At 44.9% G+C, this 20,743-nt stretch overlaps 1 protein-coding gene across 1 annotated transcript; it reads left to right on the top strand.

The window, feature by feature from the left end:
- Positions 1-3,518: 3,518 nt before the first annotated feature.
- LOC147122868 (uncharacterized) lies at positions 3,519-14,505 on the top strand. Its single transcript, XM_085964639.1, has 3 exons — positions 3,519-6,360; positions 6,707-8,726; positions 14,461-14,505. Exons 2-3 carry the CDS (start codon positions 7,143-7,145, stop codon positions 14,503-14,505), a joined length of 1,629 nt encoding a protein of 542 aa, XP_085820765.1. The 5' UTR covers positions 3,519-6,360; positions 6,707-7,142.
- Positions 14,506-20,743: the final 6,238 nt, after the last annotated feature.

The following is a 20,743-nucleotide window of genomic DNA, read 5'->3' as shown; positions in this document are numbered from 1 at the left end:
CGAAACACTGCCAGTTTGGAGCGGGACTGGCAGATACCTTAAGGGACAAGTTTGTGTGTGGGCTTCAAAGTGAAGGAACCCAGAAACGGCTTTTATCTGAAAAGGACCTTACGCTGGAAAAGGCTTTCAGCATTGCAGTATCATATGAAGCAGCAGCACGGGGCGCTGCAGAGATACAACAGAGACCGCAAGAATATGGCACAAATGAAATCTCATATGGAACAGAGAAGTGCTATCGCTGCAGCAGAACAACACACGACCAGAATGATTGCTGGTTCAAAGACAAAGTGTGCAGACAGTGTGGAAAAGTAGGACACATAGCACGAGTCTGCAGGTCGGGAAGGAAAACCAGCAGTAAGAAACCTACCAAAGGAAAGTACAAGAAGGTACATAAGATGACGGAGAATAGTTCAGATGAACAAAAGAGTGATAACGACTCCGAAAGCAGGGAACTGAGTTGTCTGAAACTACATAATGTGATCACAACGGAGGATCACCGAACCATTTGGGTCACTCTCAAGTTAGCAGGAGTCCAGGTAAAGATGGAATTGGACACAGGATCAGCCCTAACAGTCATAAACCGACGGGACTACGAGCGGCTATTCTCCCACATACCCTTGAGAGACACAAAAATTATTTTCAAGACGTACACGGGGCAAAAAGTCTGCCCCAAAGGAAAAATAAGGGTGACCGTTATATATAACGGTAAGGAAACACCAAAACTAGACCTGTATGTATTGCAAAATGGAGGACCACCATTACTGGGACGTGAATGGATCCGGAAAATACAACTGGATTGGCATTCCATACAGGCACTGACTGTGGCTGACAAAAAGGATGACGACGTCACACCTGGGCGACTGTCAAAGATCCTAACTGACGCGAAAGAAGTGTTCCAGCAAGGACTCGGAACACTAAAAGGTATGACAGTGACGATTAAAATTGAAGAAAATGCAAGGCCAACATTTTTTAAGGCCAGACCGGTACCTTATGCGATCTGCCCAGCCATCGAAGCAGAGCTGGAGAGTCTGGAACGTTCAGGTGTACTGTCCAAGGTAGACTGGAGCGAGTGGGCTACACCCATCGTCCCTGTGATGAAAAAGTCGTTGAGCAGCACGCCTGGGGAAACAAGGAAGGTTCGCATCTGTGGGGACTTTAAGGTAACAGTGAACCCGGTCCTTCACACCGTACAATATCCACTTCGCGGATTGAAGATATTTTCGCCTCGCTGTCTGGAGGGAAACGTTTCACTAAGATTGATCTGGCCCAGGCGTATCTGCAAATGGAGGTAGAAGAAGCATCAAAAAAATACCTCACAATCAACACCCATAAAGGTCTCTACCAATACAACCAGCTGGTATTCGGGGTAGCATCAGCTCCGGCTATTTGGCAGAGGGCAATGGAACAAGTCCTGCAAGGGATCCCAGGGACCCAGTGTTATTTGGACGACACCCTGGTCACGGGCGAAAATGACAGTGATCACCTTGCCAACCTGGAGCAGGTGCTCCCTAGATTGCAGGAATATGGGCTCCGAGCTAACCGCCCCAAATGCGAGTTTTTTAGAAAACAGATCTCGTATTGTGGCCACGTTATCGATAAAGAGGGGTTACATAAGTCCCCAGAGAAGATTGAGGCAGTAGTCAAGGCTCCAGCACCGGAAAATGTGTCACAACTGAGGTCGTTCCTCGGGCTGGTAAACTACTACCATAAGTTCTTGCCAAATTTGTCTACAATACTACACCCACTGAACACCCTACTGCAATCTGGGGTGCCATGGAAGTGGAGTGAGGAATGTAGACGAGCTTTCCAGAAGAGCAAAACACTAATCACATCGAAAGAGGTATTGGCCCATTACAACCCAGCATTACCAATTCAGTTGGCATGTGATGCGTCACCCTACGGCATTGGAGCGGTGCTGTCGCACAAATTCTCGGACGGCTCAGAGAGGCCAATAGCCTTCGCGTCACGATCACTAACCTCAGCCGAGCGTAACTATGCCCAGATTGACAGGGAGGCTCTCAGCCTAGTGTGGGGAGTGAAAAAGTTCAATCACTATCTGCACGGGCAGAAATTCACCTTGCTGACTGATCACCAGCCTCTTGTCTCCATTTTTAATCCGAAGAAAGGCGTTCCGGTGATGACTGCGCAACGACTACAAAGATGGTCACTTTTTTTAGGGGCGCACCAGTATGAGATTCAATATAATGGCACGAAACAGCATGGAAATGCTGATGGGCTATCACGCCTGCCACTGCCTACTGCGGAGGAAGCACCAGCAGTGGATCCTGTCGAAATATTCCATTCGACTATAGTTGAATACCTACCGGTAACTAACGCTTGTATCGAAAAGGAAACCCGAAATGACCCGACACTGTCTCGGGTATATGGTTTGACGGTGAAGGCATGGCCAGCACATGGCGACTCACTGTTGCCAGCATTCTCGACAAGGAGAGAACAGCTGTCAGTGTGCCGGGGGACCTTGATGTGTGGATCCCGAGTGGTAATTCCACCCAAGTTAAGGGATAGAGTGCTCAATGAGCTTCATGAGGGTCATCTGGGAGGGGTAAAAATGAAAAGCCTAGCCAGGGCTTATGTGTGGTGGCCAGGAATCGATAAACAAATCGAGGACTTGACCAAGAGCGGCTCAGGATGCCAGAGAGTCCAAAATGCACCACCACAGGCCCCTCTACACCCATGGGAGTGGCCCTCATCTCCATGGCAACGGGTGCATATTGATTTTGCTGGTCCATTCATGGACTCAATGTTTTTAATAGCCGTGGATGCGCACTCGAAATGGCCTGAGGTCATCAAAATGTCCTCCACCACCACGGAGAAAACTATTGCAGTCCTACGGACCATTTTTGCCAGGAATGGCTTGCCAGAACAGATTTGCTCCGACAACGGACCACAGTTTGTGTCCGAAGAGTTCCGGAGGTTCTTGAAAATGAATGGGGTAAGGCATTACACATCCGCCCCGTATCATCCAGCCACAAATGGATTGGCTGAGAGGTTCGTACAAACCTTTAAGAAGGCAATAAAGGCTATGTACAATGACAACATTCCGCTGCAGCACAAGGTGGACAATTTCCTGTTCGCCTACCGGAATGCGACACATGCAGTCACCAACCAGGCCCCAGCCATGATGTTCTTTAACCGAAGGTTAAGATCTCGCCTGGATTTGCTCAGACCAAACGTACGAAGAGATGTTGAGAGTAAGCAATTCCAGCACATCCATGAGAAGCCAACAAGGAGCTTCAATATAGGGCAACCAGTCTTGGCCTGCGACTACCGAACAGAAAAATGGCAGCCAGGAACAATATGTACACGGCAGGGCCCACTAATGTACACAGTGGACGTTGGGGAGAGCATTGTGAGACGCCATGCTGACCAGATCCTAGAGCCACAGGAACAAGTCAACCCCATGCCTCGCCCATACGTACCTGGTGATGAACCCGACGTACAGGTCGCATCTGTAATGATATCAGCAAATAGTGATGTTATTTGCCTGTTCGATTATGATGTCTTAATAGCATGATTGCAGGTATTGATTACTTATGCCTGACCAGCAGAGGTCATGTGACCGAGAGAAGCAAGGCAGAGAGTTTTACTTTCACTTTGATTCTAGCTGCATCACAGTATAGAGTGTTCTGTAAAAAGGCTGTTAAAAAGAGTTGAATAGACTTTAGATTAAAACAACTTTCTCTTTCAAGAAATGAGTCTTTATTGAACCCAAAAAGAAATCAACACATGATGTCAGAAATGGCTGAAAGAAAAAAAAAAAAAATCTGAAGTTAGCAACTTGATGGGACAGTGCAAGCAGTTGTGGCAAGTAAGCGAAATCAGCTCTCCACAGATTAGCAAGCCAGAAGAGAACATCGTTGCTTACCATTAGAGAATAGCTAACGAAGTGAAAAAATGGAAGGTTTACACCCACCGGCGACGCTTCAATTGTCAGGTAATGTGGCTGAAAATTGGAGAAGGTTCAAACAACTTTTAGAGTTGTATTTATCAGCAATCGGAGCTGAAGAGAAAAGTGATAATGTAAAAGCGTCACTGTTCTTACATGTCGTGGGTGATGAAGCGCTGGAGGTATATAATAACTTCACATTTGCTGTTGATGGAGACAAAATGAAGCTAGATAAAATAATGGAACAGTTTGAGGCCTACTGCATACCTAAACGCAACGTTACGTTTGAGAGGCACAAATTTTTCACATGTGTACAGAAAATCGGCGAGACTATTGATCAGTATGTGACTGAACTGAGAAACCGGAGCAAATCGTGTGAATTTGGGGGACTCACAGATTCGCTGATAAAAGACAGACTGGTGTGTGGTATTCCAGCTAATGATCTAAGGGAAAGGCTGCTAAGAGAGCAAGATCTAGACCTGGGAAAAGCCATAGCACTGTGTAGGGTTACAGAGACTGTGAAGTTGCAGGCAAAGGAGCTGTTCAGTGACAGTAGCTGCAACGTGGATGCAGTGAGAAAGAACGGATACAAACCGTTTAACAAAGAGAGCGCCAAAGTGTAAGACAAGAGCACGAGAGGTGATGTACTGGCCACGAATCAACCAAGATGTGACAAATGAGGTGTCAAACTGCACAATATGCCTGAAATATCGAGCAAGCAATCCAGTAGAACCACTAAAGCCACACCCAGCACCAGACAGACCTTACCAGAAGGTAGGCGCTGACCTATTCGTATGTCAAGGGAAGGACAATCTTGTCGTCACAGACTATTACTCCCTGTATCCAGAGGTTTGTAGACTGTACACCACCACTGCAGAAGCTGTGATAAGAAGTATGAAAGCCATATTCTCCAGACATGGCGTGGCAAGCGAGGTCTTCACAGACAATGGACCCCAGTTTAACAATGCAAATTTCCGACACTTTGCCAAAGAGTGGGACTTTGTCCACACAACGTCAAGTCCTCACTATCCACAGTCCAATGGACTAGTGGAAAAATCAGTCCAGACAGTGAAAAGACTGATGTACAAGGCAAAAGACAGTGGAACTGACTTCTACCAAAGCATGCTTGTATACCGCACAACGCCACTCGAGTGTGGTATGTCACCAGCCCAACTCCTGATGGGACGTCGGCTAAGGTCAAACCTACCCATCCCGGAGAACCTCCTGAAAACAAAAGAGGGGGAGAAAGTGAGGAAGTTCAAAGAGCAACAGAAAGAAAAGCAAAAGTACTACTATGACAGAGGAACACAAAACCTACCTGAACTCCACACTGGTGACCAAGTAAGGTTGAAAGACAAAACAAACACATGGACTCAGAAGGGAACTGTCCTGAGTGAAGTTCAACCAAGATCATACACCATTCAGACAGATGAGGGTGCTGTTCTGAGAAGAAATCGTCGAGATCTTCTCATGGGACCAGCCACAGCAGGTCAAGAGACTGATACTGGTGAACAACCTGCTCACACAGCTGAGAACCAATCATCTGAGGCAACAACTCAGATTCAAGGACAATCAATCAGAAAATCCTCAAGACATGCGAAGCCTCCTGAGAGACTCATTGAGCAAATTTAAGGACTATTGTTAAAGAAGGAAGTAATGTTATCTTATTCTCTCTTCTAGTTCTAGTGTATTGACATATTTCATGTGAACACACAAAGCAAGGGTAAAAAACCTTGATCATGATAATGATAATGTAAGTTCATTAAGTGTTACAGTTAAAATGCAGATTAATACAAAGAAAACATGTTGTTAGTTAAAAGTAAAATACTTTTGTTTTAAGAAAGGGAGATGTAATGATATCAGCAAATAGTGATGTTATTTGCCTGTTCGATTATGATGTCTTAATAGCATGATTGCAGGTATTGATTACTTATGCCTGACCAGCAGAGGTCATGTGACCGAGAGAAGCAAGGCAGAGAGTTTTACTTTCACTTTGATTCTAGCTGCATCACAGTATAGAGTGTTCTGTAAAAAGGCTGTTAAAAAGAGTTGAATAGACTTTAGATTAAAACAACTTTCTCTTTCAAGAAATGAGTCTTTATTGAACCCAAAAAGAAATCAACACAGCATCTACCCCAGAAACAGTAGCATCGGAAGCTGATGAACCAACCGACGACAGGGGGCCAGAATCGCCTCTGCACCAAGAGCAAGACACTCAGGAAAGGCGCTATCCAGAAAGGATTAGGAAGCCTCCCCAAAGACTGAATATATATGTAGCCAAGTGGGAAAATGCAGTGAATATTTAAGTCCACTAGATGGCGCGGTTCATTTTCCCCTTTAGAATTTGAGAAAAGGGTTATGGGTAAGGCCATGTGATGCCAAAGGAACCTCCCCTTTCTTCACAGCCTCCATTTTCTAGATCCAGCGTGGGGGGTGTGCTCAGGAGAGTTGGGGTGAATATGACTTTTTAAATGAACTTAGTCTGCGTAAAGTACAACTAAAACAGCATTTAGTGCAGCCAGACATAGTTTTAAAGTGATATTGTTTCCCAAATCACTCGATATCACGGGGATGCTTGTAGATTGTCCCACCATGTGCTGGTGTTAACCGTTGTTAAAATTGTTGTTGAGCCCTTGGGGCTACGTTTCGAACGAGTTTAATACTTTCTGTTTGCTTGTAAGAGGTGACAAGTGATAACGGGACATACGAATGTATGGTATGATATGTTTTGTTTTGTATAATGATTGTTAGTTAATTAACTGCCTTCACCTGTGGTTTGCCTCATGTTCTGTTTTGCAGCAAGCCACTGCCGTATTTTGTCGACTGTATTTTATGTATTTACAATTTCATCCTAAACCTAGACCCAAGTTATTAATACAGAATAAAAAACCCCAAAAACGAAAGTTCGTGTCCTGTGCTGCTCCATTTCGCCAGGCTACACATTTTGGTACCAGGAGTGGGGTCTGTTAGCTTGGAGTTTCTCAGGTTTGGGAAAGTTACATAAAATACGGCAGTGGGGGAAGAGCGGTGTGGTGCCAAGTGGACCTGGAGACGGACGGAGAGTGCTGCCTGGGGTTGCTAAGGAGGACCAGACCAGACAGACGGGATCCAGAGGGCGCCAGGACCAATCTGGGAGAGGACCCATCAAGGCACCGAGGAGGGACACCATTGGAGAAGAATCGTCGCAGCGGCCATCCCATTCAGTGACTGTCAGGGACTTGTGAACTGAGTCAAAATGTTAGACCCTCCTGAGGAGGCGGGTGGAGCTCACAATTCGGATGGTGAGGACAATACCTCTAGTGTGGGTGAGGGCAACCAGATAGATGAACTCAAGGCACAGATTTCAGAGTTGAAAAAAAACCATGACCAAGCAATGGCAATTATTGCCACTCTAGGTAATGGGGCAACCAAGTCATATGTGTATGTACCCAGAGAGCGTCAGATCCAACCATTCAGTGGTGAGGTATCCAAAGATAGTCGTTCAGTTGATGAGTTCATTGAAGAGGTTGAAAGTGTACTACGAGCTAGAGATCAGACTCCTGCAGAGCAGGTAGATTTCATTCGATCTTTGTTGAGGGGGGCAGCCCTACAGGAAATTAGGTTACGGTTGGGTGGAGAGTCTAAGCAGCCCAGTGACCTGTTCAGTTACCTAAGGGGGGCTTTCACCGAAAAACGCAGTGAGTCCCAGCTGTTAGAAACTTTCTATGGACGCAAGCAAGAAGAGGGTGAAGATTTCCGAGAATACTCACATGCGCTCTCTCAGATTATTAGAACTTTGGTAAAGCAATCACCTGATGCTGTGCCGGACACAAAACGGGTTGTCAGAAACAGATTTGTTGATGGTGTTAGAGATCCCTCACTCCGGAGAGAGTTGCGCAAGTTTGTACGAGACAACCCCCAGTCTACCCTGTTCGATGTACGTGAGGAAGTTGTCTTATGGTCCTTAGAAGACCAGCCCTGTAGCACTAAAGTTGCAAAGAGCAAGAATGTAGTGTGTGACAGTACGGGGAGGGATCTTCAGTGTTCTGCCATTGGGGTACCAGGCAGCCAGGCTGTCACTTTACAGGATGTTCTTAAAGTGGTGGCGGAACAGGGTAAAGCTATCGGGGAACTAACAGAGGCAGTACGGGGTCTTGCTCTACAGAAGGAAAACACGGGTAATGACAAGGTTGGGAAACCTAGAGCCAAGCCAAAGTTCACTGATGAAGGTCAGCCTATTTGCTTTAAGTGTAACGGGGCGGGGCACATTGCCAAACAGTGTCCTCAGAAGCACGAGGTAGCAAACACATCCACCACTGCTGGCTGGGGTGCAGGAAAACTAACTCCCTCGATTGCCATGAGCCGGGCAATGCGAGGAAAACCTGCAGGCTCTCAGAACAGTACTGGTATTCGTGACAGATTTCTTGACCGTGCAGTAGGTAAATGTCCAGTAGTAGATCTCAAGATTGGGGGGGTTACTGCTAACTGTTTACTGGATACCGGGAGCCAAGTCAGCACTATTACTGAAGTTTTTTTCAGAGAGCACTTACTTGGGAGGGATGAGGATATGCTGCCTACAACCGGGTGGCTTAAGATCACTGCCGCCAACGGGTTGGACATTCCCTACTTGGGCTACCTTGAGTTAGACGTTGAAACTATGGGCATAACCTTACCCGAATGTGGTTTCCTGGTAGTCAAAGAGCATCAGCAGTCACAGCCTGCAGCACCAGGTCTTATTGGTATGAACATCATCAGCCGATGCAGACAACTAGTTCATGCTGAGTTTGACACTACTCTAGGGGGAAAGTTGGATTCAGATTGGAGGGAAGCATTTCAGCAAGTACAACAGTGTAACATCACTCCAAAGTCATCTTCTGTCCGTGTAGCTGGTAGGGGTGCTGTACATGTGCCTGCGTCTTCCATAGCTACAGTCTATGTAAAGGGACTTAAAACTCAGTCAGGTGGCAGCACTAAAATGCTGTTGGAGCCAGGTAACACACCATTGCCAGGTGGCCTGGTAGTTGTCCCCACTCTAGTTGAATCAAAGGGACATTTATTTCCAGTGCAGGTGGTAAATTTCTCTGAGGAGGATGTGTGGTTAAGCCCCAGGACCAGGCTTGGTATTCCGACTCAGGCAGAGTGTGTAGACAAGGACTCCTGTGAGGTGCGATTTCAACGCATCTCCGCTGACACAGAGGAAGTAACTGTTGGCAGAAAAGAAGGACAGATGACAGACCAAGACATTCAGTTGCTTTTGGACAAACTACACATAGGTGGCACACAGGGCCAACAAGCAGAGTTAGGTGCACTTTTAGCCAGGTATTCGGAAGTATTTGCTTTTAAGGATGAGGACCTAGGCTACACTGATAAAGTTGAGCATGAGATTAACTTGGTAGATGACGCACCAGTTACAGAGCCATACCGTCGTATCCCACCTACACTGTACAAAGAGGTGAGGGACCACATCACTAAGCTTTTAAGAAAGCGTGTCATCCAGGAGAGCAATAGTTCATACGCTTCACCCATAGTGGTAGTTCGTAAGACTGATGGAGACATACGACTATGTGTTGACTTTAGGAAACTAAACTCAAAAACCAGACGTGACGCATTTCCTTTGCCCCGCATTGACGAGAGTTTTGATGCCCTTCATGGTGCAAAGTTCTTCTCGACCATTGATCTTGCAAGTGGGTACCACCAGGTTGCTGTCCGTGAAAGTGACAGGCCTAAGACTGCTTTTACAACTCCTTTTGGCCTTTTTGAGTACCTCAGAATGCCTTTTGGTGTCTGTAATGGACCTGCGACTTTTCAACGACTTATGCAAGTGACTATGAGCGACTTAGTGTTCCACATCCTATTAGTGTATTTAGATGACATCCTTGTGTTCTCTCAGACCTTCCCGGACCATTTAGAGAGGCTTGAGACAGCTCTAAGACGACTGAAAGAGACAGGGTTGAAAGTAAAGCTTGAAAAGTGTCACTTCCTGCAGCAGGAAGTCAGGTTCCTTGGGCATCAAATTTCAGGGGAGGGTATAGGGACAGATCCAGAGAAAATTGCCGCCGTAAAGAAGTGGCCGGTCCCCAGTACAGTCAAAGATCTGAGGTCATTTCTTGGTTTCTGTAGTTATTACAGGAGGTTCGTTGAGGATTTTTCTAAACGAGCTGGCCCTCTCCATGACGTAGTCAATGCATGCCTTAGGGAAGACAGCCCAGCAAAAGCAAAACGGTTGTTTGAAGGTTCATGGACAGCTGCGTGCCAAGCTGCTTTCGAACAGCTGAAAGAAAAGCTGATCAGTGCTCCAGTGTTAGGTTACGCAGATTTCACTCAGCCTTTTATTGTAGAGACGGATGCCAGTAACCTAGGATTAGGTGCCATCCTCCACCAGCAGCAGGGAGATAGGAAGAGAGTGATAGCATATGCCAGTAGGAGGCTCCGTAATGCTGAAAGAAATGACAGAAACTACAGCAGTATGAAACTAGAGCTCCTCGCCCTCAAATGGGCTGTTTCAGAGAAATTTCGAGGTTACCTTCTAGGTTCCAAGTTCACTGTCATAACAGATAACAACCCCCTGTGTCACCTTTCTACAGCTAAGTTAGGTGCTGTTGAGCAAAGATGGGTGGCTCAGTTAGCTGTTTTTGACTTTGACGTCAAGTACCGCCCAGGCCGCTGTAATGCAGCAGCAGATGCCCTCTCTAGGCAGCCGTTAGCAGGGGAGCCCGAGTCAGACAGTGGGGATGCGGACTATGATGGTTGTGTGGCCATATGTAATGTCACTCACAAGGGAACAGCTCTAGGACCAGACTTAGGGACAGCAGGAGTCAAGTGCTGTAAAGTCAGACAGATCCGTGTTTCGGACGCAAAAGAAAGTACTGAGCGTAGTGAGTTGCAGGGTAACACACCAACACTTCCCGGTTACTCTAAAGAGGAACTACGTAAGTTTCAGGACACAGACCCCACCCTCAGCGTGTTTAGGAAGTTTTGGGGTGAGCAGCGGAGGCCAACTTACAAGGAGAGGTCGCAGTTATCCAAGCTAGTATTATCCACGTTAAAGCAGTGGCCCCGTATTTGTGAGCAAGATGGTTTGTTGTACCGTGTAATCGAGGATGTCCATGTTGGTGAGTGTCACCAGCTACTACTGCCCTCTTGTTTGAAAGAAGTCGTGCTTGAAGGTGTGCATGATCGTATGGGCCATCAGGGAATAGAGCGCACACAGAACCTTTTGAGACAGAGATGTTTTTGGGTTGGGATGTATGGGGATGTGGAACAGTGGGTCAAGAAATGCGAGAGGTGTGTTTTGACAAAAATGCCCCACCCCAAGATACATGCCCCTATGAAATCATTTCTAGCCTCCCGGCCCCTTGAAGTAGTTGCTGTAGATTTCACCATGCTGGAACCGGCCTCCGATGGTCGTGAGAATGTGTTAGTGGTGACCGATGTTTTCACGAAATTCACACAAGCCTTCCCTACTCGGGACCAAAAGGCTGATACCACGGCAAAAGTCCTTCTCAAAGAGTGGTTCATGAAGTATGGGGTCCCAGAAAGATTGCATTCAGACAGAGGTCGAAATTTTGAGAGTGAAATCATTGCCGAGCTGTGTAAGCTTTATGGTGTAAAGAAAACCCGCACTACCCCACACCACCCAGAAGGAAATGCTCAATGTGAGAGATTCAACAGATCTTTACATGATCTTTTGCGTACACCGCCTCCAGAAAAGAAGCGCCGCTGGCCTGAGCACTTATCTGAGTTGGTGTATGCCTACAATGTAACACCCCATGCTACGACTGGCTACTCACCGTACTATCTGCTTTTCGGGGTTCATCCACACCTTCCTGTAGATGCTTTATTAGGTCAGGAGCAAGTGTTAGACAAGAAACATGAGTGGTTGGTTGTCCACCAAGAGCGTTTGAAGGAGGCACATGCAAGGGCAAGAGAGTACACTGAAAAGAAATCAGCTCAAAGAATTGAACTTAACAAAGACAAAGTGTACTGTCCAACCATTGAGGTGGGTCAGTTGGTATACTTACGACACAGGCCTTTGGGTAGGAACAAAATTCAGGATGCGTGGGGTCCTACTGTGTACAGAGTGGTGGAGGTACAGGGTACTACACATGCAGTTGAGCCTGTAGAGGGCGGTCCTTTAAAAAGGGTCCATAGAGTTAATCTTAGGCCATGTGTTATCCCTGTCCCTGAGCCTAGGCGGACGAGAACCAAGTCCCCTGTCACCGTACCCCCGTCACTCTTTTGACAGAATCGTTGCCAGAGCCCTCTGATACTGAGTTTGTTGTGGTAGAGGAAGTCACCTATCCAGAGTTAACTCAGGAGGAAAAAGTAAACAATGATCCTGTTGGTAACGCCCAAGATGTACAGGAATCAGAGGCTGTTTCTGAGCCAGAGCATTCAGACCCTTCTGAGTGTGGGACTGAGGTTGAGGTACCCATTCCGGCTCCTCGCAGAACTAAAAGAGCCAATGCTGGGGTAAACCCTAACCCATACCATTTGCCTCAGTCAGCCTGTAATGCAGTCTCACTCAGTCCTGAGGTGTTCTCTCATGTTTTATCGAGTCTGGGTACTGCATTTTTTCGAGAAGCTGTAAAAGAAGTGAAAAACGGGTGCTAAGTCACCGAGGACGTTGACTTTAAAGCAGGGGAGAATGTAGCCAAGTGGGAAAATGCAGTGAATATTTAAGTCCACTAGATGGCGCGGTTCATTTTCCCCTTTAGAATTTGAGAAAAGGGTTATGGGTAAGGCCATGTGATGCCAAAGGAACCTCCCCTTTCTTCACAGCCTCCATTTTCTAGATCCAGCGTGGGGGGTGTGCTCAGGAGAGTTGGGGTGAATATGACTTTTTAAATGAACTTAGTCTGCGTAAAGTACAACTAAAACAGCATTTAGTGCAGCCAGACATAGTTTTAAAGTGATATTGTTTCCCAAATCACTCGATATCACGGGGATGCTTGTAGATTGTCCCACCATGTGCTGGTGTTAACCGTTGTTAAAATTGTTGTTGAGCCCTTGGGGCTACGTTTCGAACGAGTTTAATACTTTCTGTTTGCTTGTAAGAGGTGACAAGTGATAACGGGACATACGAATGTATGGTATGATATGTTTTGTTTTGTATAATGATTGTTAGTTAATTAACTGCCTTCACCTGTGGTTTGCCTCATGTTCTGTTTTGCAGCAAGCCACTGCCGTATTTTGTCGACTGTATTTTATGTATTTACAATTTCATCCTAAACCTAGACCCAAGTTATTAATACAGAATAAAAAACCCCAAAAACGAAAGTTCGTGTCCTGTGCTGCTCCATTTCGCCAGGCTACATATAAATAGACTATTTTCAGCTAATGTTGCATGTTAAATAGTTTGATATTTAATTGTTAAATGAGTGTTATGGTACTGTTAATCTAAAAGGGGAGGAATTGTAATGTATATACCTTTAAGGGGGGAACTACTTTTTACAGCTCATGTATACTGCAGTACTGGCAGTGACCACACCTGTATATAGCACTGAGTAGTAATCTGTACAGGCAGTTGCAGTGTGAGCCACGTTGAGTAAACACCTGTTGTACCGTTCTCCGCAGTCTGTGTCTTATTATACACGGACACAACACAAATCCTGAGAGATTTCTCAGATGATATTTACCTTTATCTATGTTGGGGGCAAAATTCCCATCCGGTGGGAGGTGCTAATGGGGCGCAAATGGCTTTTTGCTGCCCCCCCCCCCCCGAGGCACTAACCACGGGAAATTCCCGCCTGGCGCTAACTTTTCAAACATTTTTGACTTAGCGCCAAAATGGCCCTCTAGGGGAATTTCTCCCCCGTTGTCTATAAAATTGCTTTAAAAAAGTGCATTGAACTTTGCGAAACTGCTAAGGGTAAGTATAATGACCCCCATCAGTTTTAAAACCAAATTTTTTGCATATAGGTCTTTTAAGGTTTTTTTTTTGGAGGAGCATTGCAAAAATTTCTAGCATAAAAAACGATTGTTGTGATATGCATAGCTCCCTCATAAAATGTTTTCATCATTGTAAAACTAACTGAGATTTGAACCTTTGTCCTAAATCATGCTTATTTTGTTAGCAAGAGTGCCAAGGTAAAACTTTCAAGGTTATGTTTATTCTTACTTAATTTTTAGATGAATGATTGATATGTTCACTTAATATAAAACTGACCAGCCTAAGGTAAGTTTGCTTTTCTTGTGCACTGGGCCACTTTGTCAATATTTGAAGTTTTTTTTCACATATTCACTTTTTTTTCTCTGCCATTTGTTTCTCCTGCTTCAAAAACATTTATTTAGCAAGTAGAACAAAAGGTCAATGCTATGAAGAACAACTTAAAAAGTACACTTCCGTAGGTACTTTCAAGGGAAACATGATGACTGTTCTTTGTCCTTGTTCCTTTTGATAATTTGATAAATATCCTTTGACTAAAACAATGATAAATAAAAAATATTGCAAAAGCAAGCTTTTTAATTTGATCACCACCTTTTGAAGTAATGTACCGATTTCTTCATTCACATGTACTGTCTTCTGCAGGCTTAATATATTAGTTGTTTATATTTTGTCAATCTTTTTTCAGCCTCCCAAAGCCACAAATCAAACCATCTGCCCCCAGACCTGTTAAACTCATTCTGTAATTGGCTACTGAGATGTGTAGGGATGGCTCAGGCTGGGCTCATCTTGTCATTTCCTTTCCCTTCCTGTGGATAAGCAACTGGTCGCTCTGCTCAGTATTTTCCTTTGGCTACTCCACTGAGATTAGGAATTCATCATGTGGGAATTGACAGACACAAACTTCTGCTGTACTACTCTGTGGCAAGATATATTTGGGTAGAAATTCATCTTGTGCTGTAGTGCTAAATGGACAGTATCGTATTGGCTGCCTGCTATACTCCTGTCCTCGCCCGATATTCAGTTCCATTGCCTTAATAGAACTGAATATCAAGTGGGGAATATAACAGACAGCCAATGCGATACTGCCTGTTCAGCATTACCGCCCAAGACAAGTTTCTACCCGATTATTTCTTCAAATCATTGTGCAAGCTCCCTGTCACTTATCAATGTAATCATAATCATTCTGGCATCTAAGTTCTACTGACCTTTTTAGCATCAGCACCAGCGCTACCAGTAACAGTGATAAGAACATAAGAACATAAGAAATAGGAGCAGGAGCAGGCCACTGGGCCCCTCGAGCCTGCTCCGCCATTTAATGAGGTCATGGCTGATCCGATTTTGGCCTCAACTCCACTTTCCTGCCTGTTCCCCATAATCCTTGACTCCCCTGTTGCTCAAAAATCTGTCTATCTCAAATTTGAATATATTCAATGACCCAGCTTCCACAGCTCTCTGGGGTAAAGAATTCCAAAGAATCACGACCCTCTGAGAGAAGAAATTCCTCCTCATCTCCGTCTTAAATGGGCGACCCCTTATTCTGAGACTATGCCCTCTCGTTCTAGATTTCCCCACAAGGGGAAACATCCTCTCAGCATCTACCCTGTCTAACCCCCTCAGAATCTTATACATTTCAATAAGATCACCTCTCATTCTTCTGAACTCCAATGAGTATAGGCCCAACCTGCTCAACCTTTCCTCATAAGACAACCCTTCCATCCCAAGAATCAACCTAGTGAACCTTCTCTGAACTGCCTCCAATGCAAGTATACCCCTCCTTAAACAAGGTGATAGTGCAAAAATTAAATTCTATTCAATAGCATGAGCCCTGCCTATGACTGTGCCACTATCAGGTGATACACACTTCAACAATAAGGAAAGATGGACAAATACACTGTTGCAAGTTAAAGAGTCCAATCCTCAGCTCTACCTTGATGAGAAGGTCTACAGAAAAGCAGATAAATGTTATTCAGAACCCTTCTGCCATCAGGGGGCAGATTATCTCATTTTGTTCTGAATCAATTACAAACAAAGAGAATGGTAGCATGGCACGTAGACTTTTCACCCACCAAATTAGATCAATGATTGGCCAATTCTAATTGAGATACCAGCCTGCTTCAGCCTCAACAGGTTGTGCAATGTTTGTGGGTTTGATCACATCAGTGGAAAGACAGTTAATGTCTGGTATTTTCTTTGCCATATAAAGAGTGTTAGGAAAATGAGAAGGGTACTCAGTCAGTGAAAACCTGTGGTTGAAACCTCTTAAACTTTTTAGTCATTGCAGTCATATATATCTATCTTAAAGAGTCGTCTTTGCGTTATGAATTATTTTGGATATTGAGTTTAAACTTTTTCTGAACAATTTATAAATTTCTTTAATTGATACAATTGATTACAATTTTACTGGTTCATGGAGCTGTGCTGTAAATGCTTGCATAATGGACCACCCAATGAAGTGGCAGAATCAATAATCAGGGCAATCAGCTATGACATAATAATAGGCCATTAAAACAGCTGAAATAGCACTGCAAAGGTAAAGGCAACTGTTTAGTGAGTAATATCCCTGGAAAATGGAATACTACACACAGAGAAAAGACAGACTTACTGATTACGTGTTAGAAGCCCTGCCGCAAAGAGTGAGCAAATAGACTGTATGGGATTGATGGACATTCCCATAACTTTAGAAGTGCCTGATGCTGGAAGTGTAAAGAGTAAATGCAAGAGATTGCGTAAAGAGTAAATGCAAGAGATTGCGTAAAGAGTAAATGCAAGAGATTGCGTAAAGAGTAAGGCCTAGAAATTCAGTATAGCCACTTTTGGGGCGGTAAAGTCGGGCGGCCGCTAAAGTTTGCGCCCGGCGCAAAGTCGAGCCCCCTTCGCCGATATTCAGTCGCATCGCCCTAAGAGGTTGCTGCTGCGCTAAAACAGGTGATGCACGACTATCATTAGGCGCTAAGCCGGTGGCCCGGGGCGCTAACACCGGAAGTTGGGCGCAGGGCAGGTGCGGCGAGCTGCTGATTGACGGCAGACACTCCGGCTCCGGTGAGCTCTTAAAGGGGGAGGGTGGATTTGTTGTTTTGAAAGGCCGCTGTATTTGTGTTTTTGGGGAGGGCTTCTCTCCATCAGTTTGTTATGTGGTTCCTCCTCCTCCTCCTCCTCCTCCTCCTCCTCCACCTCCACCTCCTCCTCCTCCCAGAATCTACCTTTGTCGCTCACAAAGAAGGAGTGTGGCAAAACGGCTGCCCTTTGTACTGCAGGAGTGCCCTTTAATTTACGCTCCCTGCGGCCCGCATCGGCTGAGCACCGTTCGACTCAACAGTCGCTAGGGCCGCCCGGCGCACAATGGGCCGGCGCGACTGAAGATCCGGTTGGGGGCACACAAAGGGTGTTGCACGAGGAAATGACGTCATGATCTGCGCGCGCAGCTGAGCGCGCGCAAAGACTTTGCGCCGGCGCTAAATGTCTACTGAAGTTGGGGCGAGGCGCAGATCGCGCTGCGCCCGGGCACTAAGCGCCTAGCGCTCGACATCTACTCCTCCTCAGGCGCTAACGGCTGGCGCAACCAACTGAATTTCTAGCCCTAAATGCTGTGTCCAGGACCATACAGGATGTAAAGAAAAAAGATGTTACACGTGAAGAAATCTGTAAATGCAGGCCAACACTATACTACACATGACCAACACCTACTCCAACAGGCATGCAAGAACATTGTCTGTGCTGGCATCTTAATCCTTTCACAATGAAAGACGTTAAGCAGTCAGAGAAGGCCATCCATATGCAGTATGAGCATAATAGAACCAGGGCAAGAAATTCTTTGAATGAAGAGACTTAGGATGTATATGGTATATACAATCAGAAAGTACTTATGGCAACCTGTGTGCACCGCAACAATTCCTTGCGTCATGTCTGGGTCTGTTGTAGAATAATTGATAGAGATTGACTGCTATGATTAGTCAACAACTCCATTATCATTGTACCATGCGAGTACCAGGATGGTAGAAGGTGAACGAGATGAGCCTTGGTTTTTCTTTTGTCCAGCAAGTCCTTCCGCCTTCCATTCTTTCCTTCCTTCTTTCCTTCCCTCTTTTTCTTCCCTCCTTGTCAGATAATGCTGTCCTACTAATGAATGGCATGCAGGCATATGCATAACTTGAATAGTACCAGAGAGACTATCATGCAATAGATAGCATTTGACATTTTTATCCTCCTTATGAAATGTGTCGGTAATTGGTTGGGCGGCAGGAGATAGAGAGTGGGGATAAAGGGTGCATTCTCTGATTGTCGGTATGTGACAAGTGCTGCTCCCCAGGGATCTGTACTGGGAACTCAGCTTTTCACTATATACATAAATGACCTAAATGAAGCAAAAAAAATTATATATCCAAGGTTACAAATGTTATTAAGTTAGGAGGCACAGTAAGCTGTGTAGCTGGGAGCAGGAAATTATAAAGGTGCATGGACAGACTAAATGCGGTCATCCACTTTGGATCTGACAAAGACAAATTGGAATATGCTCTTAATGGTGAGAGACTAGGAGCTGTTTAGAAGCAAAGAATTTAGATGTCCATATACACAAATCGGTAAAAGCTAGTGCACAGGTACAAAAAGCAATCAAAAAAGCGAATTAAATTTCTGCATCGAAGCTCAGAAAATATATAAAATAACAGAAAATGTTGGAAACACTCAGCAGGCCTGGGAGAACATAAGAACATAAGAAGTAGGAGCAGGAGTAGGCCATACGGCCCCTCGGGCCTGCTCCGCCATTCAATAGGATCATGGCTGATCCGAACCTAGACTCACGTCCACTTCCCTGCCTGCTCCCCGTAACCCCTAATTCCCTTATCAGCTAGGAAACTGTCTATCTCCGTTTTAAATTTATTTAATGTCGCAGCTTCCACAGCTCTCTGAGGTAGCAAATTCCATAGATTTACTACCTTCTGAGTGAAGAAGTTTCTCGTCATCTCAGTTTTGAAAGGGCAGCCCCTTATTCTAAGATTATGCCCCCTAGTTCTAGTCTCACCCATCAGTGGAAACATCCTCCCCACATCCACCCGATCAAGCCCCCTCACAATCCTATATGTTTCGATAAGATCGCCTCTCATTATTCTGAATTCCAATGAGTAGAGGCCCAACCTACTCAGCCTTTCCCCATAAGTCAACCCCCTCATCTCCGGAATCAACCGAGTGAACCTTCTCTGAACTGCCTCGAGAGCAAGTATATATTTTCTTAAATATGGAAACCAAAACTGTACGCAGTATTCTAGGTGTGGCCTCACCAGTACCCTGTATAACTGAAGCAAGACTTCCCTGCTTTTATACTCCATCCGCCTTGCAATAAAAGCCAAGATTCCATTGGCCTTCCTGATCACCTGCTGTACCTGCATACTAACCTTCTGTGTTTCATGCACCAGGACCCCCAGATCCCTTTGTACTGTAGCACTTTGCAGTTTCTCTCCATTTAGATAATAACTTGCTCTTTGATTTTTTCTGCCAAAGTGCATAACCTCATACTTTCCAGCATTATATTCCATCTGCCAAATTTCTGCCCACTCACTTAGCCTGTCTATGTCCTTTTGCAGGTTTTTTATGTCCTCCTCACTCACTTCTTTTCCTCCCATCTTTGTATCATCGGCAAACTTGGCTATGTAGCATTTGGTCCCCTCCTCCAAATCGTTAATATAAATTGTAAAGAGTTGGGGTCCCAGCACCGACCCCTGCGGAACACCACTAGTTACTGATTACCAACCCGAGAATGAACCATTTATCCCAACTCTCTGTTTTCAGTTAGATAGCCAATCTTCCACCCATGCCAGTATATTACCCCCAATCCCGTGATTTTTTATCTTGTGTAGTAATCTTTTGTGTGGCACCTTGTCAAATGCCTTTTGGAAGTCCAAATACACCACATCCACTGGTTCCCCTTTATCCACCCTGTTTGTTACGTTCTCAAAGAATTTGAGCAAATTTGTCAAACATGACTTCCCCTTCATAAAACCATGCTGACTCTGTCCGATTAAATTATACTTATCCAAATGTCCTGTTACTGCTTCCTTAATAATGGACTCCAACATTTTACCAACCACAGATGTTAGGCTAACTGGTCTATAGTTTCCAGCCTTTTGTCTACCTCCCTTTTTAAATAAGGGCGTTACATTAGCAGTTTTCCAATCTGCTGGGACCTTTCCTGAATCCAGGGAGTTTTGGAAAATTACCACCAATGCATCCGCAATCCCTACCGCTACTTCTCTCAAGACCCTAGGATGTAAGCCATCAGGTCCAGGGGATTTATCCGCCTTAAGTCCCATTATCTTACCGAGTACCATCTCCTTAGTGATTTTAATCGTGTTTAGCTCCTCCCCCCCTATAGCCCCCTGTTTGTCCAGTGTTGGGATATTTTTAGTGTCCTCTACTGTAAAGACTGATACAAAATATTTGTTCAGCATTTTTGCCATCTCCATGTTCCCCACTACTAATTTCCTGGTCTCGTCCTCTAAGTCATCATTCACTTTAGCCACCCTTTTTCTTTTTATATGACTGTAGAAACTCTTGCTATCTGTTTTTATATTTTTTGCTAGTTTACTTTCATAATCTATCTTCCCTTTCTTAATTAATCTTTTAGCTATTCTTTGCTGGCTTTTAAATGCTTCCCAATCTTCTATCCTCTCACTAGATTTGGCTACTTTATATGCCCTTGTTTTCAGTCGGATAATATCCTTTATTACTTTACTTAGCCACGGATGGCTGTCTTTTCTTTTATGCCCCTTTTTCCTCAGTGGAATATATTTTTCTTGAAAGTTGTGAAATATCTCCTTGAATGTACACCACTGCTCATGTACCGTCTTACGCCTTAATCTATTTTCCCAGTCCACTTTAGTCAACTCTGCTCTCATACCTTCATAGTCTCCTTTATTTAAGCTTAGTACGCTGGTTTGAGATCCAACCCTCTCACCCTCCAACTGAATTTGGAATTC

Source organism: Somniosus microcephalus, chromosome 2 (assembly GCF_052327205.1).
Source record: "Somniosus microcephalus isolate GS21.2 chromosome 2, FLI_Smic_1.0, whole genome shotgun sequence".
NCBI lineage: Eukaryota > Metazoa > Chordata > Chondrichthyes > Squaliformes > Somniosidae > Somniosus > Somniosus microcephalus.
Note: the sequence above shows the minus strand (reverse complement) of the source record. Positions and strands in the feature narration are given on the sequence as shown.